At 67.7% G+C, this 27,795-nt stretch overlaps 1 protein-coding gene across 1 annotated transcript; it reads left to right on the top strand.

Moving 5' to 3' along the window:
• Nucleotides 1-490: 490 nt before the first annotated feature.
• On the top strand, nt 491-27,795 carry MEGF8 (multiple EGF like domains 8). Its single transcript, XM_062598706.1, has 43 exons — nt 491-538; nt 1,449-1,667; nt 2,345-2,508; nt 2,955-3,161; nt 3,831-4,011; nt 4,693-4,781; nt 5,518-5,743; nt 6,158-6,338; nt 6,899-7,044; nt 7,686-7,805; nt 7,994-8,157; nt 8,790-8,897; nt 9,419-9,566; nt 9,655-9,818; nt 10,184-10,378; nt 10,535-10,735; nt 11,335-11,580; nt 11,982-12,100; nt 12,170-12,301; nt 12,931-13,044; nt 13,594-13,833; nt 14,445-14,641; nt 15,168-15,378; nt 15,942-16,173; nt 16,618-16,750; nt 16,832-17,046; nt 17,504-17,614; nt 17,772-17,890; nt 18,806-19,010; nt 19,097-19,268; nt 19,506-19,669; nt 20,367-20,511; nt 20,975-21,209; nt 21,844-21,970; nt 22,048-22,258; nt 22,964-23,178; nt 23,526-23,733; nt 23,816-23,978; nt 24,271-24,463; nt 25,125-25,295; nt 25,690-25,820; nt 25,987-26,119; nt 26,710-27,795. The coding sequence occupies exons 2-43, from the start codon at nt 1,487-1,489 to the stop codon at nt 27,793-27,795; spliced, it is 8,103 nt and encodes a 2,700-aa protein (XP_062454690.1). The 5' UTR covers nt 491-538; nt 1,449-1,486.

The raw sequence follows: 27,795 nt of genomic DNA, 5'->3' as shown, positions 1-27,795 counted from the left end.
GGGGCCAGGACATGGGAGAGTCCCGGGTGTCGGGACACGGGGGTGGGACAGGACGCCTGGGTCTGCCTCTGGAGGCGGCGGGGGGGGGGGGGGGGAGGAGGAGGCGGGCGGGCTGCAATTGCTCCTCCCCGCCGTGGGGGCTCTGTGGCCAGCACGGCCGCTCTGGCCTCTCGGCTCGCTGGTTGCGGCGGCGGCAGACTGGTCCGGTCGGCGCACTCCTCTCGCTGATCCGCCGCAGGTTGGGGCGCGCTAGTCCCTCGCTCTCGCTCGCCGCGCGGGCCGCTCCGGCCGCCGTGACGTGCCAGGTCCTCCGAGGAGGCGCTGCTCTAGCCTCCGCGTCTGTGACACAGCCCAACCCGGGCCCGGCTAGCCCTCTCGTTCCTCCAGCGCGTCGCTCTAGGCCCACACCTCGTCTCGCTGCTCCGCTCCTCCAGGGCGCCGCACTCACCCCGCCCTCTCCGCGCGGCCGCTCTGGCCCCTCATCTCGCTGCTCCGGGACCGGGACTCCGCCTCCGCGCTGAGGAGCCGCCGCGAGCGGGTGAGGGGAGGAGGGAACCTATAGGGGACCCATAAGAGACCCATAGGGGATCCACAGCGGACCCGCAGCGGCCGACGGGACCCCGCATCCCCCCCGCCGGCCCTGGACCAACTCGCCCCTCCAGCCCGCCTGGACCCCTGCCGGGCCCCGAGCAGGTTCTGTAGCCCCATGTAGGCCCCTGTGGGCCCTATAGGCCTCCCATGGGCCCCATGCGCTCATATCGGGGTCTCTAGAGGGTCTGGGGGCGCCCGCAGGTCCTTATGGGCCCCCTACATGGGCCCCTGCATGCTGTAGATGCCCTAGAGATCTGCCTGAGGGGTGGGGGGGCCTATAGCCGCCCACAGAGGGTCTTATGGGCCCTATAGTGCCCTGCAGAGAGAGGCTGTGGGCTGGGGGGGGGGCTGTCCTGTGGGATGAGGGAGTCTCCATGGGACAGGGAGGTCCTATGGGGCTGGTGGGCTCGCAGCATGTCCTTATAGGGTTAGCTGGCTCCTGTGGGGCAGGACATTCCTTCAGGGTCCCTATGGGGTTAACAGGCTGCTATGGGGCAGTAGGTCCCTATGGAGTCCCTAGAGGCTCAGTGAGTCCCTATAGGGGTCCCTGTAGGACAGGAGACCTTATGAGACCAGGGTGCTTATGGAGTTAATGGGTCCCTATGGGGTCCCAAGGGGGCTAGCAGGCCCCTGGGGGCATGGGATCCTGATAGGGGTCCCTATGGTGTTAGCAGGCGCTTATGGGGCAGAGCCTCCCTATGGGGTCATTGTGGGGTTAGCAGGCCCCTGTAGGGCAGGGGCTCCTTACGGGGGTATCTATGAGGTAAGCGGGCCCTTGTGGGGCAGGGGCTCCCTATGGGGGTCCATATGCCCGTGGGGCTAGCAGCTGCAGGGTGCTCACCCTGCTGCCCTTGCAGGTGGGCATGGGGCTGCCCCCGCACTGAGCCCCCCGGCCATGGCAGCCCCCCGGGCCCCCCAGGCGCTGCTGGCGCTGGTGCTGGCGCTGAGCAGGGTGCATGGGGCCGGCGCCGGCGACTGCAAGGGGCAGCGGCGGGTGCTGCGCGGCCTCACCGGCTATGTCAGCGACGGCCCCGGCAACTACTCCGTCAACGGCAACTGCGAGTGGCTCATCGAAGGTGATGCGGGGACCGGGCACCCCCAGGGGCTCCTGTGGCCCCCCAGAGACACCCACATACTCCTGGGGCACACTGGGGTCCCCGTGCATGCCTATAGCCCCCCAAGACACCCAGCACCCCATAGCCTTCCCTGGGGTCCCCCCAGTACCCTCATTGTGCTCTGTAGGGTCACCTCAATATCCATGGGGCACGGTGGGGTCCCCCAACACCCCTATAGTCTCCCCCATGGTCCCCCCACTACTCCCATTGCACTCCCTAGGGTCACCCCAATGCCTCTGGGGCACGCCAGGGTCCCCCAGCACCCCTAAAGCCCCCGGAGACATGTCAGCACCCCTATAGCCCCCCCACAGTGCCCCCGATATCCCTACTTCATACCCCAGAGACACCCCAATTCCCTTTGGGCAACCCAGGGTCCCCCAGTACCCCTATTGCCCCCCGCAGAGACAGCCCAGTACATCTGGGCCACCCCAAGGTCCTCCATAGTGCCCTGTGCCCCCCGCATTTCCTTCAGTAGCTCTCTAGTCACCACAGGGCTGCCCCATCCCCAGGTCCTCGTGGATTGGGAGGGGGATGACAAGGTGTCCTGGTGGCCTGGAAGGGGGCACAGCTGGGTCCCCACGGCCCCCCAAGTCTGGGGGGGGCGTGGGGGCCCCCTCTGATGCTCTGGGACCCCACAGCGCCCAGCCCGCGGCACCGCGTGCTCCTCACGTTCACCTTCATGGACACGGAGTGCACCTATGACTACCTCTTCGTCTACGACGGGGACTCCCCCCGCAGTCCCCTGCTCGCCAGCCTCAGTGGCAGCACCCTCCCCGCCCCCCTCGAGGCCACCTCGGGCAAGGTGCAGGGCTGGGGGGTGGCTGGGAGGGCCGGGGGTGCAGGGGGAGCTGGAGGTGCAGCTGCAGCTGTGGGATAGTTATGGGGTGCAGGATGAGACCATAGGGCTGTTGTGGGACACTGATGAGGCCCTGGGAGCTGCAAGGGTGCAGGTGAGGCTATGGGGCAGTTGTGGGGTGCAGAGGGGGCCGGGGGATTTAGTTGGTGCCATGGGACAGCTGTGGGGTGTAGGGGGTGCTGGTGGTCAGCTGCAGCCATGGGGCAGTTGTGGGGTGTAGAGGGAACTGTGGGTGCAGCTTGCGTCAAGGGGCGGTTGTGGGGTGGCTATAGGATGCTGGTGAGACTGTAGGGTGCTTCTGGGATGCCAGTGAGGCCACAGGGAGCTGTGGGGTGACCTTGGGGCAGCCGTGGGGTGCCTACCCTGACACTGCTGCACCGCCTCCCCCCCAGATGCTGCTGCACCTCTTCAGCGACGCCAACTACAACCTGCTGGGCTTCAACGCGACCTACAGCGTCTCACTGTGCCCACGGGGCTGCTCAGGGCGGGGGGCCTGTGACCCCCAGGGCCACTGCTCCTGCCAGCCTGGCTGGGGGGGGCCTGCCTGCGCCCAGCCCCACTGCACAACCTATTGCCAGGCCCATGGCACCTGCAACCAGGTAGAGATGGGGCTGGGGGGCCTGGAGCACCAAGGATGGAGCAGGACCATCAGGCATGGGGCTGGGAGGGTCGTGGACCTGCTGAGGATGGGTCTGGGACCATCAAGGATGGGACTGTGGGGCCCCCAAACCCACCAAGGAACCCACAGACCCCTCAAGCATGGAACTATGGGGCCTCCAAACCTACCAAGAACCCCCAAACCTACCAAGCATGGGGCTAGCAGACCCTCAAACCCGCCAGAAACCCACAAACACATCAAGCATGGGGCTGGGGGACCCCCAAACCCATCAGGCATGGGATTAGGAGACCCCCAAACCCACCAAGGACCCCCCAAACCCATCAGACATGGGACTATGGGACACCCAATCCCACTAGGGCCCCCCAAACTCATCAAGGATGAGGCTACAGGACCCCCAAACCCCCTGGGGACCGCTAAACCCACCAGGCATGGGGTTAGGAGACCCCCAAGCCCACTGAGATCAAGGCTGTGGAACCCCAAACCTGCCAGGGACCCCTAAACCTGCTAGGGACAAGGCTATGTGACCCCCCCAGCTCACCAGGAACCCCCAACCCAGCAGGCATGGGGCTAGACAACCCCCAAACCTGCTAGGGACAGGGTGGCCATGGCCCCTGGCTCAGTGCCCCATGGTGCCGCCATGTCCCTGCAGGCCACGGGGCGCTGTGAGTGCCAGCCCGGCTTCGTGGGCCAGGCCTGCGACCTGGCACTGGGCGAGAACCAGGGCGGCGGGCGCTGGTACAACGTCAGTGACGGGGACCCCAGCTTCCGCCCCCGTGCTGCTGCCGCCGGAGCTTTCCTGCCCCACAGCGGAGCTCTCTACATCTTCGGGGGTGAGCAGGCACCACGGGGGCTCAGAGGGCTGTGGGGGGCTATGAGGAAGGATATGGGACCATGGGGCAGGGCTGTAGAGGGCTATGGGAGGAGATGGGCAATGAGGGGCTCTAGAGAGTCGTGGGGGGGGATATGGGGTCTTGGGGGGCTCTAGAGTGTTATGTGGGGGGATATGGGGCCGTGGAGGGGTTGGAGGTAGGTATAGAGGGGGATGGGGGGCTACTGATGGCTATGGGAGGAGATGTGGGGCGGTGGGGAGCTGTAGAGTGTTGTGGGGTTTCATAGAGGGCTATGTGGAAGGAGGTATGGGTTCTGGGGAGCTATAGGGGATATGTGGGGGGATATGGATCAGTGAGGGGCTGTAGAGAGCTTTGGAGTAGGGATATGGGGTAGTGGGGGCTTATAGAGGGCTGTATGGGGGGATATGGGGCAGTGGGGCTATAGAGGTCTGTAGGGAGCAGACAGGAGTTGGGGGGCACTGTAGGAGGGGCATTGAGGGCTGGGGGGGCATAGGAGAGTTATGGGGTTGTGGGGATCCATAGGAGAGACACGGGGCCACAGGGGGGATATGGGGCCACAGGGGGCACTGGGGGACTGAAGGGGGGAGGAATTGGGGTCTCCATGGGAGGCTGGGGTGTGCCCCCCCTGTCCTGGGGGGCATCAGCGGCCCCTTCCTCCAGGGCTGGACCTCAACACGGCGCTGGGTGACCTCGTTGTCTACAACTTCAGCACCAACCTCTGGGCCCGGCTGGAGCTGAGCCCCTGCCCGGTACGTACGTGGGGCTGGGCCCCTGTGGCCTCCCACTGCTCCTGCCCCCCAGCCCTCTCCTGGCCTCCCACCACCCTCTGGAAGAGCTTTTTCCTGCCTTTGCTCTCTGTCTTCCCAAACGCACCTTCGTGAAGATTTTCCTTCTCTTCAAAATTGGTTTCCCTGCAGTTACCCCCAGAAATACCCCGTGCCCCGCAGCCACTCCTTTCTTTCCCAAATACCCTCGGAAATACCTCCTTTTCCTACAGTTGCACCTCCACAAATTTCCCTTGCTGTGCAATTACTCCTTCATTTTCCAAATATGCCCTGGAAAAACCTCCTTTCCCTACAATTGCATACCCACAGACACCCTTTCCCTTGCAATCCACTTTTTGTTTTCCAAATATGCCCTGGGAACACCCCCTTTTCCTCCAGTGACACCCCCAGGAATGCTGTTTGCAGTGGAAGTCCGCCTCTCCCCAGAAAGACCCCTAGAAAAACCTCTTGCGGCAGAAATGTTTTTCCCGCAGAAACGCTTCCTTTCCCTGCCATGAGCCTCTGTCCCCCAGAGATGCTCTTTCCTTTGCAATGACACTTTTCCCTCCAAGGCCTTCCCTGCAAATACCTGCTTCCTGGGTAGCCGCTGTGTCCGGGACCACCTCGCCCCCCTGCCGCCCGCCCACCCCCTTCTCCGCAGCGGCTTTCCGCACCGAAGCGCCCTGGCCCCGCTGCCAGTGGCGCTGACACCTTCCCACAGGCGCCGCGGCACTCGCACGTGGCCGTACGCTGGCGCGATGCCCTGGTGCTCAGCGGCGGCGAGCTGCCCGACGGGGCACTGGCCCGCGATGTCTGGCTCTTCGCCCCCAGCCCGGGGCGCTGGCGGGAGCTGGAGCCCCCCAACGGCACCGGCGCTGGGGCCCGGCCTCCCGGGCTGGCTGCCCACGCCGCCGCCATCGTTGACGACTGGCTCTATGTCTTCGGAGGTGGGTGCTGGGGCCGGACGCTGGTGCCCCTCCCGGCCGCGGGGGTTCATGGGGCGGGCGGGCACCTGGCTGCGGGGGTCCCGGACACATGGGTCCCTCCCAGCCATAGAGATCCATGGGGAAAGCGGGCATCTAGGTCCCTACAGGCTGTGAGGATCCGTGGGGTAGGTGGGTGCCTGGCTATGGGGGTCATGGATGCCTATGTCCCTCCTGGCTGTAGGGATCAGTGGGGCAGGTGGGCATCTGGGTCCCTCCGGGCCGTGGGGGTCCAAGGGGCAGGCAGGCACTTGGGTGCAGCCCACTGCACTGGGGCAGGCACTGGTGGTGCCAGGTGCCTGGGCCCTGGGGGGCTGGGCACCTGACTATGGGGGTCCCGGATGCCTGGGACCTCCTGCTGAGTCCCTCTGCCTGCAGGCCGCACGGCGGAGGACGTCTTCTCCTCGCAGCTCTTCCGCTTCAACCTGGAGACGTGGCGGTGGGAGGTGGTGGTGCCCTGGGGGGGGAAGCCCCCCGCGGCCGCTGGCCACTCCATGGTCTTTCACGCCCCATCCCGCACCCTCGTGGTCTATGGGGGGCACCGGCCCTCCACGGCACGGTATGGGGGCTGAGGGGACCCAAGGGACTGGGGGGGCTGTGGCTGTGGGGTGGTCTCATGGGGACTTTGAGGTGGGAGGCTTTTACCATGAGGTGGCCCCACGGGGACCCTCGAGAGCAATGGGGACCCTGGAGAGGGACTGTGACCATGGGGTGGCCCCATGGGGACCTTGAGGTGGGAGGCTGTGGCCATAGAGTGGCCCCATGGGGACCCTGGAGAGCAGTGGGGACCCTGGAGGGGGACGTGACCATGGGGTGGCCCCATGGGGATCTTGAGGGAGGGGCTGTGCCAATGGGGTGGCCCCATGGGCACCCTGGGGGGATTTGTGCCCATGGGAGGACCCTGCATGTTGGTGGGGGCCCCAGGGGGGTATGTCTCTGTCCCACATACAGCCCCATCCCCATGCCTGGGGTGTCACTGCTCCACGTCCCGTCTCCATGTCCCGCCCTGTCCCCGTGCCCCATCCACATGCCATCCCTGCACCCCATCCACTCCCTGCGGACTCCCCCTGTCCAGCGCATCGCTGCCCGTGCCCATCGCCTCCCGTCCCCTTGCTGCAGGTTCAGCATGCGGGTGAACACCACCGACCTCTTCCACGTGGACCTGCACCACTGGACCACGCTGCGGGCCCGGGACGGCGCACGGGGCCCGCGGGAGCGCGCCTTCCACAGCGCCACCATCGTTGGGGACTACATGGTGGTCTATGGTGAGTGGGGACCGTGGGGCCCCCCGGGGCCCCCAGCCACCCCAGAGACCCCCAGGGCACTGCTCCCCCCGTCGTCGGGGACAACACGGTGTTCTACAGTGAGTGGGGACTGCGGGCTCCCCCGGGGGCCCCCAGCCACCGCAGAGACCCCCAGGGCACTGCTCCCCCCGTCGTCGGGGACTACATGGTAGTCTATGGTGAGCAGGGACTGCGAGGCCCCCCCTGGGGGCAGCCACCCTGGAGACCCCCAGGGAACTGTTCCCCCTGTTATTGGGGACTACATGGTGGTCTATGGTGAGTGGGGCCCCTGGGGGCCCACAAGCACCCTGAGGACCCCAGCCACCCCAGAGACCCCCAGGGATCCACTACACCACACCAATGGGGCTGTGTGGTGGTCTGCAGTGAGTGGGGACCCATAGGAACCCACAGGCACCCTCTAGCAACCCACCGGCACCCCAGAGATTCTCAGGAACCTGCTGACACCACCGTGCCCCCATGGCTTCGTGGTCAAGTTGTGGGAACCCCCGAGCCCCCTGGAACTCCTGGGGACTCCCCCCACCATCACAGTGGTGTGGGGGGAGTGAGGACCCCCCTGCCACACAGCGAGGTGGGGGGAGCTGACCTCCGGCCCGGCCCCACAGGAGGGAACGTGCACATCCACTACCACGAGGAGAAGTGCTATGAGGACGAGATCTTCTTCTACCACCTTGGCTGCCACCAGTGGGTACCCAGCGCCGAGCTGGCCCATGGGCTGCCCCACGGTGAGGGGGCTGGGGGCTACCCCACAGCAGGGGGCATGGCCAGGAGGGCGGTGGCGGGTGCCAGGGACCTACCTGGGGGTCCTTGGCAGGCACGTCAGACCCATGGCAGGTCTGATGTCGCCCCCCAAGAGCCGGGAACGTGGGAAGGGGGCCCCCGAGGGTGCTGTGGCACTGACGTGCGCCCCCAGAGCGGGGGTCCCGGGGTTCCCCGGGGCAGGGCCGCTACGCCCACGTGGCTGCGGTGCTGCAGGGCAGCGTGCTGCTGGTGGCCGGCGGCTTCAGTGGGGCCCCCCGCGCCAACCTCCTCGCCTACAAGGTGCCGGCCTTCGTCTTCCAGGTGCCGGCCCAGAACGTGAGTGTCCCCCACCCCTGGCCTCGCTGCCGCCTGCCCCTGGGGTCCCCAACCCGTCCGGGGGTTCTTGTTCCCATCCACGGGGTCCTCAGCCTGCCTGGGGGTCCATGCTCCCACCTGTGGGGTCCCTGTTCCCATCCACGGGGTCCTCAGCCTGCCTAGGGGGTCCCTGCTCCCACCTGTGGGGTCCCTGTTCCCATCCACGGGGTCCTCAGCCTGCCTGGGGGTCCCTGCTCCCACCTCTGGGGTCCCTGTTCCCATCCGTGGGGTCCTCAGCCTGCCTGGGGATCCCTGCTCCCATCTGTGGGATCCCTGCTCCCATCTGTGGGGTCCCACCTCCCATCCGTGGAGCCCTCAGCCCACCAAGGGGTCCCATCCAGGGGTCCCTGATCCCATCTGTGGGGTTCCTGCTACCGTCTTTGGAGTCCCCAGGACCCACATGCCACTTCAAGGACCCCCAGCTCGCCATCCATGGGGTCCCTGGGGCCCACAGTCTCTTCTGCCCTTTGCCATGGGTTCCCAAGACCCCTAAGCTATGGGATCTTGGGAGCTTCTTCGTCCCCCTGCCCCATGCCATGGGGTCCCTGGCCCACCGCGGAGCTGGGGTGCTCCGTCCTTGCTGTCCCCCCCAGTACCACCTTGACTACTGCTCGCTCTACGCCGAGAAGGGCACCTGCACCAAGGACCCGCAGTGCGCCTGGTGCCTGGGCAGGTGCCAGAGCCCCGCGCCCCACAGCAGCGTGAGCACCCCGCCGCCGGGGGGCAGGCGGCGCTTGGGGACATGGCTATGGGGGGGGGGGGGACCCCGGAGTGTGCGGGGGGGGGAGGCTGTGGCACTGGGGACATGGCTATAGGGGGACCCCAGGCTGCCCCGGGGGGGAGGCTGCGGCGCGGGGTGGGGGGGAGGCTGCAGTATGGCGGGGTCCTGGGGCCTCCTGGGGGGAGATTGCAGCCTGGGGGGGACGTTGCAATATGAGGCAGCGGCTGTGACCTGGATGCTGGGGTCCCTGGGGAGGGGCAGGGTGCCTGGGCTCCCTGTGGGGGGCAGGGTGGAGGGCCAGGACACCTGGGCTCCCCATGGGGAGCAGGATCGGGTCCCGGACACCTGGGCTCCCCATGGGGGACAGGATTGGGCCCTGGACACCTGGATTTGCCCCATGGGGGACAGGATCGGGCCCCAGATGCCTGGACTCCCAGGGAGGTGTGGGGCTGGCGCCGGGGGCCACCGGGGCCCCACTGACATGCCCCCCGCCCCCCACAGTGCCCCAGCAGCAGCTGCCTGGGCCTGGCCCGTCTCCTGGTGGACTGTGAGTCGTGCCTGGCGTTCGGGGGGGCGGCAGGGGGCTCCCCCCGTGCCCCCAGCCCCTTTGGCTGGTGTGTGCAGAATGACACCTGCGTGCCTGTGGCTGGTGAGTGCGGGGCTGGGGGGCCGTGCTGGGGGGCCGGGCGTTGTACTGGGGGGCTGCTCACCCCCCCCCAACTCCTCCTCCCCTCCAGAGCAGAGCCGCTGCCGCGTGGGGCAGATTTCGGGCACCTACGGTTGGTGGGGGCCGCGGCCCATCTTCCTGACGGCCCTGGAGCACTGCCGCACTGCCAACTTCCTGCCCGGCCTCCACCTCGTCACCTACCAGCAGCCCCGCAACGACTCCCAGCCCGACAAGGTGGGCGCTGCTGGCGGGGGACTGCAAAATGGGGGGCGGCTGGGTGCTGCCGACGGGTCCCCGGGCTGCGTGGGGGGAGGTTGCAAAATGGGGGGAACCTCGGGGACTCCAGGGGCTGCCGGCGGGTCCCCAGGCTGCATGGGGGGAGGTTGCAAAATGGGGGGAACCTTGGGGACTCCAGGCACTGCTGGGGGCTCCCCAGGCTGCGTGGGGGGAAGGTTGCAGAATGGCGGGGGGGGGATCCCAGGACAGTGCAGGGGGAGATTGCAGCATGACGGGGGGGGGGGCAGCTAGGGCATCACAGGGGGCACGTCGTGGCGCCGTGGGGCGGGCGCCCCTGGTAGCTGTGTCCCCTGCCGGCACAGGTGTCCATCGTGCGCAGCACCACCATCACGCTGAGCCCCAGCGCAGAGACCGACGTCTCCCTTGTCTACCGGGGCTTCATCTACCCGCTGCTGGGGCCCCCCCCGGCCGCTGGCCCCGGCCCCAGCATCTGGGCCCGCATCCAGCGCCTCTACGTCGTCGCCCGCCTCGGCCGCCACCCCAACTCCCCTGAGCTGGTACGGGGCTGCGGAGACTTGGGGGTCCCCTAACTCCTGCGCGCAGGATGAGGTGGGATGCTGGGCTGCGTGGGAGTCCCAGTGGGGTTTGGGGTGGTCCCCAGCAGCATTTGGGGGTCCCCAAGGCATTTGGGGTCCCCTGACGGCTGCGCGCAGGAGGAGGTGGGACGCTGGGCCGTGCAGCAAGAGCGGGAGACGCGGCCCCTGCAGCGCCCGCGCCCCGAGCGGCTCTTCGCAGCCCCTGAGCGGGGCAACAAGTACGCAGTGCAGGTGGAGGGGCACTTCAACAGCTCCGGCAGCGGGCAGAGCAGCGAGCTCACCCTCATCTGGGACCGCACCGGCGTGCCAGGGGGCAGTGTGAGTGGGGCCGCTGGCAGCCCCCGCGGGAGCAGGGCTGGGGTGGGGGGCTCTGTTGAGTGCAGGGTCTCTATGGGGTGCAGGACTGGGGCAGAGGGTCTCTAGGAGTGCAGGGTTGGGGGTATGGGGTCTCTGTGGGATGCAGTGCTGCAGCAGGGTGTTTCTAGGAGTGCAGGGTTGGGGGTACAGGGTCTCTATGGGGTGCGGGGTTGGGGGTGTGGGGTCTCTGGGATGCAGTGCTGCGGCAGGGTGTTTCTAGGAGTGCAGGGTTGGGGGTGTGGGGTCTCTATGGGGTGCAGGACTGGGGCAGAGAGTGTCTAGGGGTGCAGGGTTGGGGGTGTGGGGTCTCTATGGGGTGCAGGGCTGCAGCAGTGGGTCTCCATGGGGTGCATTTTGCGGGTCTGGGATAGTCTCCCTAGGGTGCAGGTCTAGGGGTGCATTTACCTGCTTCAGCGTGCATTTTCAGGGTCGGGGCCATCTACTCAGGGTGCAGATTTGGGGTGCAAAGCCGAGCTTTGGGGTGCGTTTTCGGGGTCCGTGGCAGTCCCCGGGGCCGCAGCCTGGCCCCCGACGCCCTGTGTTCCCCCCACCGGCCGCAGGAGATCTCCTTCTTCTTCCTGGAGCCGTTCCGGTCGTCGCCGAGCCGCTGCCCCTCGTACCCATCATGCCTGGCCTGCCTGGCCGACCAGGGCTGCGGCTGGTGCCCGCCCAGCGCCTCCTGCCACGGGCGCCTGCCGCCACCGGGGCGCCCGGGGCCCTGCGCCGCCGGCACCCACCGCCTCGTGCTCTCACCCGCCAACTGCGTCCTCTGCGATGACTACCGCGACTGCCATGCCTGCGCCGCCGTGAGGCCTGGGGCCAGGGGAGCTGGGGGCTGCGCAGGGGCTGAGAGGGGGTGTGATGGGCTCTGCAGAGGGGCTGGGAGGGGGCTGGGGGTCTGCAGAGGGGATTTGGGGTCTGCAGAGGGGCTGGGAGGGGGTTGGGGGTCTGCAGAGGGGGGTCTGGGATCAGGAGAGGGTGTTTGGGGTCTGCTGGGGGCAGGAAGGGAGCTGGGGGTCCGGAGAAGGGGTTTGAGGATGGCAGATGGGATTTTGGGGGCTGGAAGAGGAGCTGGGAGCAGGGTTCAGGGTCTGCGGAGGGGGCTTAGGGGCTGGGAGAGATGGCCGCCCCCAGGAAAGGGGCGGCTGTGCCAGGCACGGGGAGGCCCCACGCCCACAGTGTGCCCCCCCACCCCGTGTCCCCCCAGGACCCATTCTGCGAGTGGCAGGTGAACACCAGCAAGAAGGGAGACTTCGTATGCAGCCGCCGGGGCCGGCAGCCGGGGGCCGTCCGCACCCCCCAGCACTGCCCCAGCCTCTGCAACCAGTGAGTGCCAGGGCTGGGGGGCAGCCGGGGGCGTCCGGGGGGCCGGCCGGGGTCTGACGCTGCCTGCAGGCGCCGGTCCTGCTCCGAGTGCCTCTCCAACTCGAGCCAGTGCGCCTGGTGCCAGTCCACCCGTAGCTGCTTCTTCTTTGCTGCCTACCTGGCCAAGTACCCGTACGGGGACTGCAGGGGCTGGTACGACAGGTGAGCCGGGTCAGGGGGCCGGGGGCCATCCTGGGGGCGCAGGGCCGTCCGTGGGGACAGGAGACACTCTGGGGGTATCCTGGGGTGTCCCTGGGGTCTGGGGACATCCTGGAGCACAAGGGACATCCTGGAGGGTCCTGAGGGTCTCAGGAACATCCTTGGGGTCTGGGGACATCCAGGGGTTACGAGGGACATCCTGGAGGGCCCTTGAGGGGCACAGAGATGTCTTTGTGGTCAGGAGATGGCAAGAGGGACATTTTGAAGGATCCTGAGGGTCTCGGGGACATCCTTGGGGTCTGGGGATGTCCTGAGGCATGGGGAACATCCTGGAAGGTCCTAGGGGGCCACAGAGATGTCCTGAGGGTCCAGGGGACGTCTTGGGGAGGCACACAGACATCCTTGGGGTCAGGGGACATCCTGGGGACACGTCCTGGCGGTTCAGGGGACATCCTTGGGGCTAGACGATGTCCTGGGGGCCCAGGAGGATGTACTGGAGGTCCCGGGAACATCCCAGGGGATTGGGGGCACACAGAGACACCCTGGGGACAAGCTGTAGGGGGGGACGAGGCCTGTGAGGCCCCGGACACCTGGGTCCCTGGGGCAGGGGGTGACACGGCGGCACCCCGCAGCGTCCACTCAGTGCCCCAGTGCCTGGACTGCTCCCGTTTCAACACGTGCCGCGAGTGTCTGCAGAACTTCGAGTGCGGCTGGTGCGGCAACGCCGACAACCCCATGCTGGGCAGGTGAGGGGCCACCTCACGGTGCTGCGCACCCCATGGCGCCGCGAGCCCCATGGCGCCGTGCACCCCACGGCAGGCCACACCCATGGTGGCCCGCACCCGGTGGCAGATTGCATCCGCAGCGGCTTGCGTCCTGGGACAGGTTGAGCCCCACAGCAGATTGCAGCTGCGGTGGCTCCTGCCCCACAGCAGATTGCACCTGCTGTAGCACGTTCCCCACAGTGCATCGTGCCCCACAGGGGACTGTGTCCATGGTGGATTGCACCCACAGTACCTCGTGCCCCATGGCAAACTGCACCCGTGGTGGATTGCACCCGCAATGGCTTGTGCCCCACAACGTGGCACGCCTCATAGCAAATAGCACCAGTGGTGGCTCGCGCCCCCTGGTTCGTGGTGCCACATGGCAAATTGCACCCCCAGCAAATTGCAGGTGCAGTAGGTTGCCCCCCATGGGGTGGATTGCATCCATGGCGGCTTGCACGCCAGGGCGCATCGTGCCCTGGGGCAGGTTGCACCCCACGGTGCCGCATAGCTCACGCCCGGCCGCCTCAGGTGCCTGGAAGGGGACTTCTCGGGGCTGAGCGGCTACGCCAACTGCTCGGCGGCACTGGGGGAGGCGCCCGGGGGGCAGCCGGCGCTGTGGGCCTACGCGCAGTGCCCCGACGTGGACGAGTGCCGCCTGGGCATGGCCGCCTGCCACCCCTTCGCTGCCTGCCACAACACGCCGCAGGCCTTTGAGTGCCGCTGCCGCCGGGGCTACGCTGGTGACGGCGTCACCCATTGCAACCGCACGTGAGCGGGGACGCGCGCGACGTGCCGTCCCGTGTCAGGGGCCGTGGGGGACACGTGCGCCGTGGTGGCTGTGCGGGGGGACGTGGGGCCTGCGCACAGCAATTGCATGTGACAGGGACACGGGGGGACATGGGGACTGTGCACTGCAGCTGTGTGCAGTGGGGACACGGGGATGGTGCCCTGCAATCACATGCGATGGGGACATGAGGGGGGACACGAGGGGATGTGGGGACCATGAATGGCTGTTGCGAGGGATGGGGACACAAGGGGACGTGGGGCCTGCGCACAGCAATTGCATGTGACAGGAACACGGGGGGACATGGGGACACGGGGATGGTGCCCTGCAATCACATGCGATGGGGACATGAGGGGGGACACGAGGGGATGTGGGGACCATGAATGGCTATTGCATGCACTGGGGACACAAGGGGACATGAGGACCGTGCCTGCAATCACATGCAATGGGGACACAAGGGGACATGGGGACAGTGCCCTGCCATTGCATGCAATGAGGACGTGGGACGGGGGGGGACGCAGGGGGACATGGGGACTGCACACCGCTGCTGGTGTTGGCCAGGGGGGACTCGGGGTGTCCCCGCATGTCCCCGCAGGTGCTACGAGGACTGTGGCCATGGCTACTGCAGCGGGGCCCCCAACTACACCTGCATGTGCCACCTGGGCTGGACCTCGGCGCCAGCCAATGCCTCCGGGGCCGGCAGCGGGGCCGCCCTGTGCTCCGTGGACTGCGGCTGCAACTTCCACAGCAGCTGCGAGACGGCGGGACCCGGCGTCTGTGACAGCTGCCAGAGTGAGTGTCGGGGCACACGTGCCCCACCGCGCGCACGCGTGTGCGTCCCTGCCCCATGCACGCTTCTCCTGCTGTGCACACGTGTGCATCCTCGCTGGGTGCACGCGTCCCGCACTGCACACACGTGTGTGCGTCCCTGCCCCGTGCACGTCTCATGCTGTGTGCACATGTGTGCATCACCGCCGCACGCACGTGTCCCCCTCCATGTGTACATGTCCCCTGCCGCACACATGGGCGTGTCCTCACCACGCATGTGCATCCCCTACCATGCACACGCGTGTGTCCCTCCGTTATGCACGCATCCCCCACTGCGGACATGCGTGTGCATCCCTGCTGTGTGCATACATCCGCCTTCATGTGCACGTGTCCCCTGCCACACACACGTGTGCGTCCTCACCGTACACACGTCCACCACTGTGCACAAATGTATGTGTCCCTGCTGCTGTGCACACGCATCCCCCACCGTGCACACACGTGTGCGTCCCTGCCTGCGCGGGTGCCGCTACGGCTGCCCCTGCCGCCGCAGACTGGACGCATGGGGAGCGCTGCGAGCTGTGCCGCCCCGGCAGCTTCGGTGACGCCACGCAGCCCGGCGGGTGCCGTGAGTGCCGCTGCCACGGCCACGGGCTGCCCCAGCGCGGCTACTGCCACGGGGCCACCGGCGCCTGCTACTGTGCCCCCCCCACCGAGGGGCCCCACTGCGAGCGCTGCGCCCCCGGATACTATGGGGACCCCAGGTGAGGGGCTGACGGGGGGCAGGGAGGGCCCCAAACCCTGCGCCGGACCCCCTGCCTGCCTGCCGGCCCCAGACCCGCGTGCTGACCCCTGGAGCCATGCACAGCCGCTGGACCTACGTGTTGGCTCCTTGACCCACGCACTGGCCCCCCAACCCATGCACCAGCCCCCTGACGTGCATGCTGGCCCCCAGGCCGACGCACCAGCCCCCAGACCCACGCACTGGCCCCCAGACCTGTGCACTTGCATGGGTCCCCTGGCCCTTGTGCCACCCCCCCACCAACTGCATGCCAGCCCCCCAACCCATGTACCAGCCCTCGACCCATGCAGCAGCCCCCCAACCCACGAACCGGACCTGACCCACTCAGCGGACCCCCAAACGATTTGCTGGCCCCCCAAGCCCTGAACCCCTAGCCCACATACCATCCCTTGACCCCACTTCTTGCCCCCAACCCGTGCACCACATCCCCCAAGCCTCATTCCAGACCCCTGCCCATACGCCGGCCCCCCAGTCTGCATGCGGCCCCCCTGCGCCAGCCCCACGCCCGGACTCTGCCCCCTGCAGGGATGGGGGCATCTGCTACCGGGAGTGTGGGGGCCGCTCACTGCTGGCCAACCTGTCGTCATCAGTGGCCCTGGGCTCGCGGCGGGCTGGGGGGGGCCCGCCGGCACCGGGGGGCCTCTCCTACTGCGTGTGGGTGCTCTCAGCCACCGGCAGCCTGCAGCCGTGCCCCGCCGGGCAGCCCTGCCCCACCATCAGCCTCACTGTGCAGCCCGACCTGCACACCCCCTGCATGGTGAGGGGCAGGTGGCGGGCACCGGGGGCAAACAGCAGGCGTGGGGGGCAAATAATGGGGACGGGGGCTGGAAACAGGGCAAAGCACGGGCATGGGGCAAGTGATGATGATGGGGGCATATAATGGGGATGGGGGGAAAATAACAGGGCAAAGCGTGGGCATGGGGCAAATAATGGGGATGGGGGCAAATAACGGGGACAGGGTGCTGCAAACAGGGCAAATAACGGGGATGGGGGCAAATAACGGGGATGGGGGCAAATAACGGGGATGAGGGGCAAATAACGGGGCAAAGCACAGGCATGGGGCAAATAACAGGGACGGGAGCTGGAGGGTGGGTAATGGGGAGCAGAGGCAAAGCAGGTGCAGGAGCCTCGGGGGCTGCAGCGGGGCACTCTGGGGGCCACGGGGGGGCTGTGCTCCCCTGCAGCCCCCCCCCCCCCCCAGCACAGCTACGCCTACGCCTTCGACGGGGTCCCGGCCTTCCTGGACAGCGGCGTGGTGCAGGCGGACCGAACACTGCTGGGCGCCTTTTGCGGGCACGGCCGCCCCGAGCCCCTCACCGTGGAGGCCCTCTCAGGTGGGCAAGGGGGCGCACATGCATGTGAACACGCGTGCATGAGCCCGGCCTCACCCCCCCCCCATGCCGTTCCCCCCACAGGCGTGCTGGTGATCTACTACGAGGCCAACGGCAGTGAGCCCACAGGCTTCAACGCCACGGTGGCAGTGCGGAGCTGTGGGGCCGGCTGCCTCCCAGGCCAGGAATGCCGGGGGGGCCGCTGTGCCTGCCGGGGGGGCTATGCTGGGCCTGAGTGCCGCTGGCGCCTCTGTCCCGGCGACTGCAGCGCCCATGCCGGCCAGGGGCACTGCAACACAGTGAGTGGGGCCACATGAGGGGTGCGGGGTGGGTGCGCAGGGGTGCAAAGGGGTGTGGAGTCAGTACATGGGAGTGCAAAGGGCTGCAGGATCGGTGCGCAGGGGTGCAGAGGAGTGTGGGGTGAGTGCATGGGGGTTTAAAGGGGTGTGGGATTGGTGCACGGGGGTGCAAAGGGGTGTAGGGTCAGTGCATGGGAGTGCAAAGGGCTGCAGGATCAGTGCGCAGGGGTGCAAAGGAGTGCGGGGTGGGTGCACGGGGGTTTAAAGGGTTGCAGGGTCGGTGCATGGGGGTGCAAAGGGGTGCAGGGTGGGTGTGCAGGGGTGCAGGATTGATGTAGGGGGAGGATGTGGGGTGAGGAGGTTGGAAGGGGTGCAGGATTGGTGCAGGGGCAGGATTGGTGTGGGGGCAGGCAGGGCAGTGGGCCCCACCTCACGCCCCTTCCGCCCCCCGCCCCAGAGCCTGGGCCTCTGCGTGTGCAGCAAGGGCTTCGCTGGGGCCGACTGCTCCGTCCCGCTGGCTCCCGGCAGCATCGTCTGGGAGACCCTTATCGACAGCCAGCTGACGGCTGTGAGTGGCCCCCGGCCGCCCTCCGGCCCCCCAACTCCCCTCGCTGCCCCCCGAGACACGGGGATCCCCGGGGATCCCCAGCAGGGGGCTGCCCCACAAGTCTGGGGCACCCGTGGGATCCTGGCCCAGGGTACCACCATCCACGTCCCCCCGGCAGGACACAGCCAGCCGCTTCCTGCACCGCCTGGGCCACACCATGGTGGAGGGGCCCGACGCCACGCTCTGGATGTTCGGGGGCTTGTCGCTGCGCCAGGGGCTGCTGGGCAACGTCTACCGGTGAGCAGCCCCCGCCCCAGCTCCTCCTTCTGGGAATACCCTTAACTCTGCCCCTGTGCCTGTTCTGTATACCCTTAACTCTGCCCACGTGCTCCTGGGATGTACCCTTAGCTCTGCCCCTGTGTCCACTCAATATACCCTTAACTCTGCCCACGTGCCCTTGGGATGTACCCTTAACTCTGCCCCTGTGTCCACTCGATATACCCTTAACTCTGCCTACGTGCTCCTGGGATGTACCCTTAGCTCTGCCCCTGTGTCCACTCAATATACCCTTAACTCTGCCCACGTGCCCTTGGGATGTACCCTTAACTCTGCCCCTGTGTCCACTCAATATACCCTTAACTCTGCCCACGTGCCCTTGGGATGTACCCTTAACTCTGCCCCTGTGTCCACTCGATATACCCTTAACTCTGCCCACGTGCCCTTGGGATGTACCCTTAACTCTGCCCCTGTGTCCACTCGATATACCCTTAACTCTGCCTACGTGCTCCTGGGATGTACCCTTAACTCTGCCCCTGTGTCCACTCAATATACCCTTAACTCTGCCCACGTGCCCTTGGGATGTACCCTTAACTCTGCCCCTGTGTCCACTCAATATACCCTTAACTCTGCCCACGTGCCCTTGGGATGTACCCTTAACTCTGCCCCTGTGTCCACTCAATATACCCTTAACTCTGCCCACGTGCCCTTGGGATGTACCCTTAGCTCTGCCCCTGTGTCCACTCAATATACCCTTAACTCTGCCTACGTGCTCCTGGGATGTACCCTTAACTCTGCCCCTGTGTCCACTCAATATACCCTTAACTCTGCCTACGTGCTCCTGGGATGTACCCTTAACTCTGCCCCTGTGTCCACTCAATATACCCTTAACTCTGCCCACGTGCCCACTGGATGCATGCTTGCCTCTGCCCGCAGGTACTCGATCCCGGAGCGGCGCTGGACCCAGATGCTGGCGGGGACGGAGGACGGGGGCCCTGGCCCCACGCCCCGCTACTTCCACGCCGCTGCCTACCTGCCCTCCCGCAAGGCCATGGTGGTGCTGGGGGGACTGACGGCCGGCGGCGTGGCCAGCGACGCCTGGGTGCTCAACCTCACCACACTGCAGTGGCGGCAGGAGCAGGTAGGGGCTGTCGAGACCCCTGCGTGGCCCCCTCCGCCCACCACGGCAGGTGACGGGGGCTCTCTGTCCTACTGGCACCCCGCCAGGACCAGCTACTGCCCGCGGTGGCCGGCCACACGCTGACCCCCCGGCGCGGGACCTCGCTGCTCCTCATCGGCGGTTACTCGCCTGAAAATGGCTTCAACAAGAAACTGCTTGAATACCGGGTTGACTCGGAGACCTGGGAGGCTGGGCAGCAGGCCGGGACCCCCCCCACAGGTAATGCCCCCCCAGCCCCGACGATAGAGGGGTCACAAGCTAGGACTGCCAGGTAATAGAGCTGGGACCCCCAAGACCCCCGCACTGAGGGCTGCAAAGCCAGGAGCCCCAGGTAGTGGGGCTGGCACTCAGAAGACCCCCATGTTGAGGGATGCCAAGCTGGGCCCCCCAGTAATGGGGCTGGGCCCCCCCCGCCTTCCAGGCCAGGCTCAGTTGCCATCTCGCCTGGCCCCGCAGGTCTCTATGGCCACTCAGCCGTGTACCACGAGGACACAGATGCCATCTACGTGTTCGGGGGGCACCGCTTCCATGTGGAGACGGTCTCGGCCTCCCCCGAGCTCTACAGCCTCTACTACCCCAACCTCACCTGGAGCCTGCTCGCCCCCTCCCAGGGCCACAAGGTAGGGGGGCTCTGGGGGCCTTGGAGACCTCTGTGGGGCCACTGGTGGCATCCAGGGCATGTTTGGGGGCACCCATGGGGTGCTGGAGGCATCTATGGGGCTATTGAGGGCATCTGAGAGGCATTTGGGGACATTTATGGGGCCACTGTTGGCATCTGTGGGGTGTTCAGGGGTACCTAGGGGTACTGGGAGTGTCTACAGGGCCTTTGAGTGCATCTGTGGGTACTGGGGGGTATCTGTAGGGTACTGGGGACATCTTGGGGGGCTCTTGAGGGCATCTCTGGGGCCCTTGAGGGCATCTGTATGGTGTTTGGGGGCACCTATGGGGTGTTGGGGATGTCTGAGGCCTTTGAGGGCACCTGGGGGACTTTGGGAGGCATTTGGGGGGTATTTGGGAACACCTGGGGGACCATTGGTGGCATCCGTGGAGCTACTGGGGACATCTATGGGGCCTTAGAGGGCACTTAAGGGGTTTGAGGGGCATCTGTGGATCTTCTGGGGTATCTCTTGGGCATGAGGGGCATGTTGGTGTGTCCGTGGGGTATGGGGGGCACCTGTGGGGTGCTGGGGGTCAGCCATGAAGCAGCAGGGGGGCATAGGGGGCAGTGGCGGCAGTGGTGGTGCAGGTGTTGGGGGGCAGGGGGCTGCTGTGGGGCAGGGAGGAGCTGTCCCTGAGCCCACAGACCCCTGCCGCCAGCCCCAGCCCCACTTCTTCCACGCGGCGGCGGTGCTGGGGGACGTGATGGTGGTGATCGGGGGCCGCACGGACACCCGCGACTTCAGCAACCACCTGCTGCTCTACCAGCTGCGCTGCAATGCCTGGCTGCTGCCCCCCCACACTGGTACGGGGGGACTTGGGGGGCACAAGGGGGCTGGGGGACACAGATGGGGGGGCAGGGAGCAGGAGTAGCCTGGCTGCTGCCCCCAACACCGGTATGGGGGGCACGGGGGGCTGGGGGACAGGAGCAGCCCAGAGCTGCCCCTGCAAACCAATGGGGGCTTGGGGCAATGGGGGGCCCTAGGAATGGGGCTGCACCCCAAATTGTTGGGGAATGGGGCTGAGACCTCAAATCATTCGGGAGTGGGGCCAGGAACACCATCCCATCCAGGAATGGGGATGGGAGCCTGGAAGTGCAGGAGAAGGGTGCTGGGGACCCCAGCCTACTCGGGGAAGGGGGTCAGCACTGGGGCTTGGGCCGGGGGTGCTGGGAGCAGGCAGAAAACGGGGCTGGGGCGCCCAAGGCCCTGGGGGCCGGCTGGGCCGGGGCCGCCGGCAGCCCCCCGACGGCGCGGTGCCTGGTGCAGGCCCCGTGGTGGTGGGTGAGCCCATGAACGGGTCGCTGGGCCACGCGGCGGCGGTGGCCGGCAACCGCGTCTACGTCTCCGGGGGCTTTGCCGGGGTGGCCCTGGGGCGGCTGGCGGCCCTGGAGCTGCCCCCAGACCCCTGTCTGGTGCTGCACGGCCCCGACGCCTGCAACCGCTCTGACGCCGGCTGCACCTGGTGCCGGGGGGGCTGCATCTCCGCTGACGCTGCCCAGAGGTAACGGGGCACTGGGGGATGGCACCAGGGATGGAGACGGGGCACTGGGGATGGGGACAGAGCACGGGAATGGAGCACAGGAGGCGGGGATGGCACCAGGCACGGGGCATTGGGGGTGGGGAGGGGGCACAGGGATGGAGCACAGGGGACAAGTATGGCATAGGGCACCAGGCACGGGGATGGAGCACCGGGGATGGGGGCAGAGCATGGGGATGGAGCACAGGGGAGGGGAATGGCACTGGGGATGGGGCACAAGGGATGGGGATGGAGCGCGGGGATGGCACCGGGGCCAGGAATGGAGCATGGGGGGCAGGGCACCAGGACCGAGGATGGAGCACGGAGGCCTGGGACTGACCGTGGGGATGGCACTGGGACAGGGCACTGGGGATGGAGCATGGCGAATGGGGATGGCACTGGGGACAGGGACGGAGCACACAGGATGGAGCTGGCATCGGGGCACCGGGGATGAAGCGTTGGGGTAGAGGTGGGGGGATTGGGGTGGGGATACTGGGATGGAGGGGGGGGATGCTGGAGCAATGGGGTGCAAAGCATGTGCAAATGAGGGTGGGGCATGCAAAGTGCATACAAATGAGGCTGGGATATGCAAAGTACATGCAAACAAGGGCTGCCGCAGGCTGGGCTGCGCCCCAGGGCCAGCCGCGTGCTCCCCGACGCCCCGCTCGCCCGAGGACTGCCGGCGCCTGCGGACCTGCAGCGAGTGCCTGGCCCAGCACCCGCAGGCCCTGCGGCACGGCGCCCCGGTGAGTGGGGCCACCGGGGTGGGGGGCCGCTGGCAGCCGGATGTCGCCCGTCCTCACGCCCCCCGCGTCCCCCCCAGGCCCTGCCCCAGTGCAAGTGGTGCACGAACTGCCCCGAGGGCGCCTGCATCGGCAGCACCGGCAGCTGCACCTCGGAGAACGACTGCCGCATCAACCAGCGGGAGATCTTTGCAGCCAGCAACTGCTCCGAGGTGTCGTGCGAGGCCTCCGACTGCAGCAAGTGCACTGCCTCCGGCAAGTGCATGTGGACCCGGCAGTTCAAGCGCACTGGTATGGGCTGGGGCATGCCGTGGGGCTGACAGTGAGGACAGGGGTGGCAGCGGAGCTGAGATCAGAGGGCTGCAGTGGGGCTGGTACTGGGAGTGCAGTGGTGCTGAGACTGGAGAGTGGGGTACAGTGGGGCTGATACTGGGGGTGCAGTGGGGCTGAGACTGGGGACTAGGATGCAGTGGGGCTGAGATTGAGGGGTGCAGAGGGGCTGGCACTGGGTGAGGTGAGGCTGGGACTGGGGACTGGGGTGTAATAGGGCTGGCACTGGGGGTGCAGTGGGGCAGACAGAGGGTGCAGTGGGGCAGATGGATGGATTGCAGTTGTGCACAGTGGGGCACAGTGGGACAGACAGGAGGTAGGTAGAGGGTGCAGTGGGGCAGATGGGGGCAGTGGGGCGGGCAGAGGGTGCAGCAGGGCAGATGAGGGCAGGCAGGAGGTGCAATGGAGCAGACAGGCAGTGGGGTGGGCAGAGGGTGCAGCAGGGCGGATAGGGGGCTGGCAGGGGGTGCAGCGGGGCAGACAGGGTGCAGTGGAGTGGGCAGAGGGTGCAGCAGGGCAGATAGGGGGCAGGCAGGGGGTGCAGTGGGGCAGATGAGGGCAGGCAGAAGGTGCAGTGGGGCAGGCAGGGGGGCAGTGGGGCAGGCAGGGGGTGCAGCAGGGCAGACGGGAGCAGCGGGGCGGCCGCTCCACGTGCCCCTGCCGCAGGCGAGACGCGGCGCATCCTCAGCGTGCAGCCCACCTACGACTGGACTTGCTTCAGCCACTCGCTGCTGAACGTGTCGCCGATGCCGGTGGAGTCGTCGCCGCCGCTGGCCTGCCCCACGCCGTGCCACAACCACAGCTCCTGCCAGCTCTGCCTGGGCTCCAAGGGGGCTGACGGCGGCTGGCAGCACTGCGTCTGGAGCGTCAGCCTGCAGCAGGTGCTGGGGGACGGGACACGAAGGGATGGGGACCTGGGGAAACGGGCCGGGGGGCTCCAAGGGGGCCGATGGCGGGTATAGGGTGCTGAGGGCACATATGGGGTGCCGGGGGGCAGCTGTGTGGTGGCTGGGGTGGATATAGGGTGCTAAGGGCACATATCGGATGCCGGGGGCAGCTGTGGGGTGCCTGGGGTGGGCTGAGGGGTGCCAGGGGCTGGTGGGGTGCAGCTGTGGGGGGTGGGGGGGGGCACCCAGAGCTCTCGCATAGCTCTCGGTGCTCCCGCGCCGCTCCTCTGACTGGGTGCCGTCCCCCCATCCGTCCCCCCATCCGTCCGTCCCGCCGGCAGTGCATGAGCCCTAGCTTCGTGCCGCTGCGCTGTGCGGCCGGGGCCTGTGGGCGGCTGCTGCGCGGCGCCGAGAGCTGCAGCCCCGGCTGCGCGGGGGCCCCGCAATGCGCCCACTGCCTGCGCCGGCCCCGCTGCGGCTGGTGCGCCCGCCGTGGCCACAACGGCAGCGGCCGCTGCCTCGAGGGGGGACTCCGCGGCCCCCGCCACGGTAGGTGCCCCCGTCCCCTGCCGCCGGTGCCTGGGGGGGGCCGCCCCCCGCCGGCGCTGCCTGAGCCCCTGCCGCCCCCCAGGCCTGGCACAGTCGTGCGGGGCGGACGCCGAGTGGGCTTTTCTGGCATGCCCCCCTGAGAACGAGTGCCTCAACGGGCACCACGACTGCAACGAGACGCAGAACTGCAGTGACCTGCCGCACGGCTACCGCTGCACCTGCAAGAGCGGCTACACTCTGGACAAGTGAGTGCGCCGGCACGGGGCAGGGTGTGCACGGGGCCCCTGCGGGTGTGCTCGCACGAGGGTTTGGCATGGCTTCGCGTTGTGCTCAGAGCACAGGTCCCCTGTGTGTGTGCTCACATGAGGGTTTGGCATGGCTCCAGTCGTGCATGGAGCACGGGGCCCCTGTGGGTGTGCACACAAGAGGGTTTTGCGCGGTTCCTGGTCATGCCCAGAGCATGGGGCCCCATGGGTGTGCACACAGGAGGGTGCTGCATGCAGCAGGGTGCCCGCTGAGCCTGCCGCCTCCCTGCAGCGGCACGGGGCTGTGCCGGCCGGTGTGTGAGCAGGGCTGTGTCAATGGCACCTGTGTGGAGCCCAACCGCTGCCGCTGCCACTTCGGCTACGTGGGGCCCAACTGCTCGGTGGAGTGCCAGTGCAACAAGCACAGCGAGTGCCTGGGCGTGGGTGCCCAGGACCACTGCCTGCAGTGCTTCAACAACACCAAGGTGGGGCGTGCCGTGGGGTGCCGTGGTGGGGCCCAGTGAGATGGGATACAGGGGAATGTGGGGCAGGATGTGGAGGTGTGTGGGACAGGATGCAGGGTGTGATGCGGGGCTGTGGGCCAGGATGCAGAGTTGTGTAGGGTGGGATGTGGGGCAGGATGCAGGGGGGCAGTGGGGGGGGGGGAGCTGCAGGCCCATGCAGGGCATGTCATGGGGCTGGTCATGGGGCAGGCTTTGGGGGCCATGGGGCAGGGTGCAAGGTGGGATGCAGAGGGGCTGCAGCTTAGACCACAGGGTAGTGCAAGGTGGCACATGGAGTAGATGATGGGGCAGCCGTGGGGCAGGGTGCAAAGTGGGATGCAGGGCACTGCAGCACCATGGGACAGGCTGTGGGGCAGGATGCAGAGTGGCTGGAAGACGGGCTGCGGCATGGGCTGTAAGGGTGATGCAAGGTGGGATGCACAGCGGGTGATGGGGCAGCTGTCAGCCGGCTGTGGGGCGAGATGCGAGGTGGGACGCAGAGCGGGTGGTGGGGCAGGCTGTGGGGCAGCTGTGGGGCAGGATGCAAGGCAGGATGCAGGGTGCAGGGATGCAGAGGGGCTGCAGGGTGGTGCGGGCGGCCATGGGGCGGCCGTGGGGCAGGCTGCGAGCCGGCGCCGCGCAGGGGCCACATTGCGAGAAGTGCCGGCCGCTCTTCGTGGGCTCGGCGCTGGACGGCGGCGCCTGCCGGCCCTGCCGCAGCTTCTGCCGCGACAACGCCGCCGTCTGCCTCGCACGCGACGAGTACGAGCGGGCCCGGCGCGACCCTGCGCGCTTCCCCCTGGAGCCCGCCCTGGTCAGTGGGGCGTCCCATGGCGCGGGGAAACTGGGCGGTCTCCTGTGCCCTGGGGGTCCCCGTTCCCTCCTGCGCCACATCCGGGGGGAGGTCTCGGTCTTTTCCTGTGGGGTCTGGGGGTCCCATCCAGCCCCACATCCCAGGGGGCTCCATCACCCCCACACCCTTAGGGGGCTGCAGGCAGCCATGTGGCTGCTGTGGGGCGGGAGGGGGTCTCCCTCAGGGGCTGTGGGGCGGCTGTGGGGTGGCCAGGGGGCAGGGAGGATCTTCCCCATGGGCTATGGGGTGCCAGTGGAGGGGGGTGTATTTCCCAGGGGCCAGGGGCAGCTGGGGGGCAGGTGCAGGGTGGCCATGGGGTGGCCGTAGTGCCCCCACCCAGCGCACCGCCCCCCAGATCCCGAGCTGGGTGTCGGAGGGGCCGAGCGAGGAGGCCGCCGTCTGCGTCAACTGCCAGAACAACAGCTTCGGCGAGCGCTGCGACGGCTGCCTGCACGGCTACTTCCTGCTCGAGGGCCGCTGCACCAGGTGCGGCGCCGGCAGGGGCACGCGTGCGAGGGGGTGCTCGTGCAAGGAGGGGTCCCTTGTGCAAGGGGGGTCACGGGTTCACCAGTGCAAGGGGTCCCCGTGCAAGGAGGGGTCCTCGTGCGAGGGGGCCCCCTCTGCGTGACCCTCATGCGCTCACCTCCTGCAGGTGCCAGTGCAATGGGCATGCAGACACGTGCAATGAGCTGGATGGCACCGGCTGCCCATGCCAGAACAACACGGAGACAGGCAGCTGCCAGAACAACGCGCAGCTCGACAAGAAGGACTGCTACAAGCAGCAGGTCGGGGACAGCCCCGGCCCTGTGTCCCCTGTCCCCTGCTGTGTTCCTCATTCCCCGTGTCCCATCCCCTGCCTGTGTCCGTATTCCCATCCCGTGTCCCTGTGTCCGTGTGTCCCCAGGTCCCTGTCTCCACGTGCTGATGCCCTGCCTGCATCCCTACCTGTGCATCTCTGTCCCCATTCCAATTCCCACACCCCTGTCCCCATGTGCCAGTGTGGTCCCCGTGCCCCTGCATGCATGTCCCCATCCCCGCATGCCATCTCCATGTCCCTGTGCACCATCCCTGCACCGGTGTTCCCATGCTGTGTCATCGTCCCTGTGCACCATCCCTGCACCAGGGTCCCTGTACTGTGTCCTATCCCTATCCGCCATTCCCGCACTGGTGTCTGCACGCTGTGTCGCCATCCCCATGCACCATCCCTGCACCAGTGTCCCCGTGCCGTGTCTTCATCCCCATACCAGTGTCCCCGTGCTGTGTCATTGTCCCCATGCACCATCCCCATACCAGTGTCCCCATGCTGTGTCCCCATCCCTGTGCGCCGGTACTGGCGAGCCGGGGCTGACACGCCGCTGCGGCTGTCGCCCCGCAGTGCGCCAAGTGCCGCGACTCCTTCCACGGGCACCCGGTGGGTGGGCAGCAGTGCTACCGGCTCATCGCAGTGGAGCAGGAATACTGCCTGGACCCCACGTCGCAGAGCAACTGCTTCCACCAGCCGCAGCTGCAGCACCTGGGCCTGGGCCGCACTGTCCTCTTCGGCGTCCAGCCCAAGTTCACCAACGTCGACATCCGCATCACACTGGATGTCACCTTCGGCGGCGTCGACCTCTTCGTCTCCACTGCCTACGACACGTTTGCCGTGGACGTGGACCCAGCCACGGGGCGCCACACGGTGCGGCTGCAGCCGGCAGCGGCAGGCGCCAACGGCACGCGGCTGCGGGAGGAATGGGCCCGGGGGCTGGTGACCTACGTGACGGTGCGGGAGGCGGCGGCGGCGCTGGTGGTGCGCGGTGTGCGCGACCGCCTGGTGCTCACCTACCCACACGAGCTGCACGCCCTCAAGTCGAGCCGCTTCTACCTGCTGCTGCTGGGGGTGGGCGCCGGCGACAACGCCAGTGCCTCGCAGGGGCTGCTCTTCTTCCGCCAGGACCAGGCGCACATCGACCTCTTCGTCTTCTTCTCCGTCTTCTTCTCCTGCTTCTTCCTCTTCCTCTCGCTCTGCGTGCTGCTCTGGAAGGCCAAGCAGTTCCTCGACGCCCGCCACGAGCAGCGCCGGCACCTGCAGGAGATGACCAAGATGGCCAGCCGCCCCTTCGCCAAGGTGACCGTGTGCTTTGAGGGGCTGCCGGCGGGGGGGCCACCGGCGGCGGGGCCGCGGGGCCGCCGGGCACCTGCCGAGGCGCTCCGCTCCCGGCGCCCAGAGCCACCTGCCTTCCGCCTGGGGCCAGTGACGCTGGAGCCCACAGAGGATGGGCTGGCTGGGGTGGCTACGCTGCTGCTGCAGCTGCCGGGGGGACCGCGGGGCCCCCACCGCGCCGCACTGGGCTCAGCCCTCGTGGCCCTGCGCCACAACCTGCAGGACTACTGGGGGGGTGGCGGGGGGGGCAGTGGCACCGGGGGGGCGGCACCGCGCAAGCCGGGGGCGCCGGGCCACGACCTCACCTCCATGTCGCTCTGA

Source organism: Rhea pennata, chromosome 36, assembly GCF_028389875.1.
Source record: "Rhea pennata isolate bPtePen1 chromosome 36, bPtePen1.pri, whole genome shotgun sequence".
In the NCBI taxonomy this organism is placed as follows: Eukaryota; Metazoa; Chordata; class Aves; order Rheiformes; family Rheidae; genus Rhea; species Rhea pennata.
This window is presented reverse-complemented; position numbering and strand designations above follow the sequence as displayed.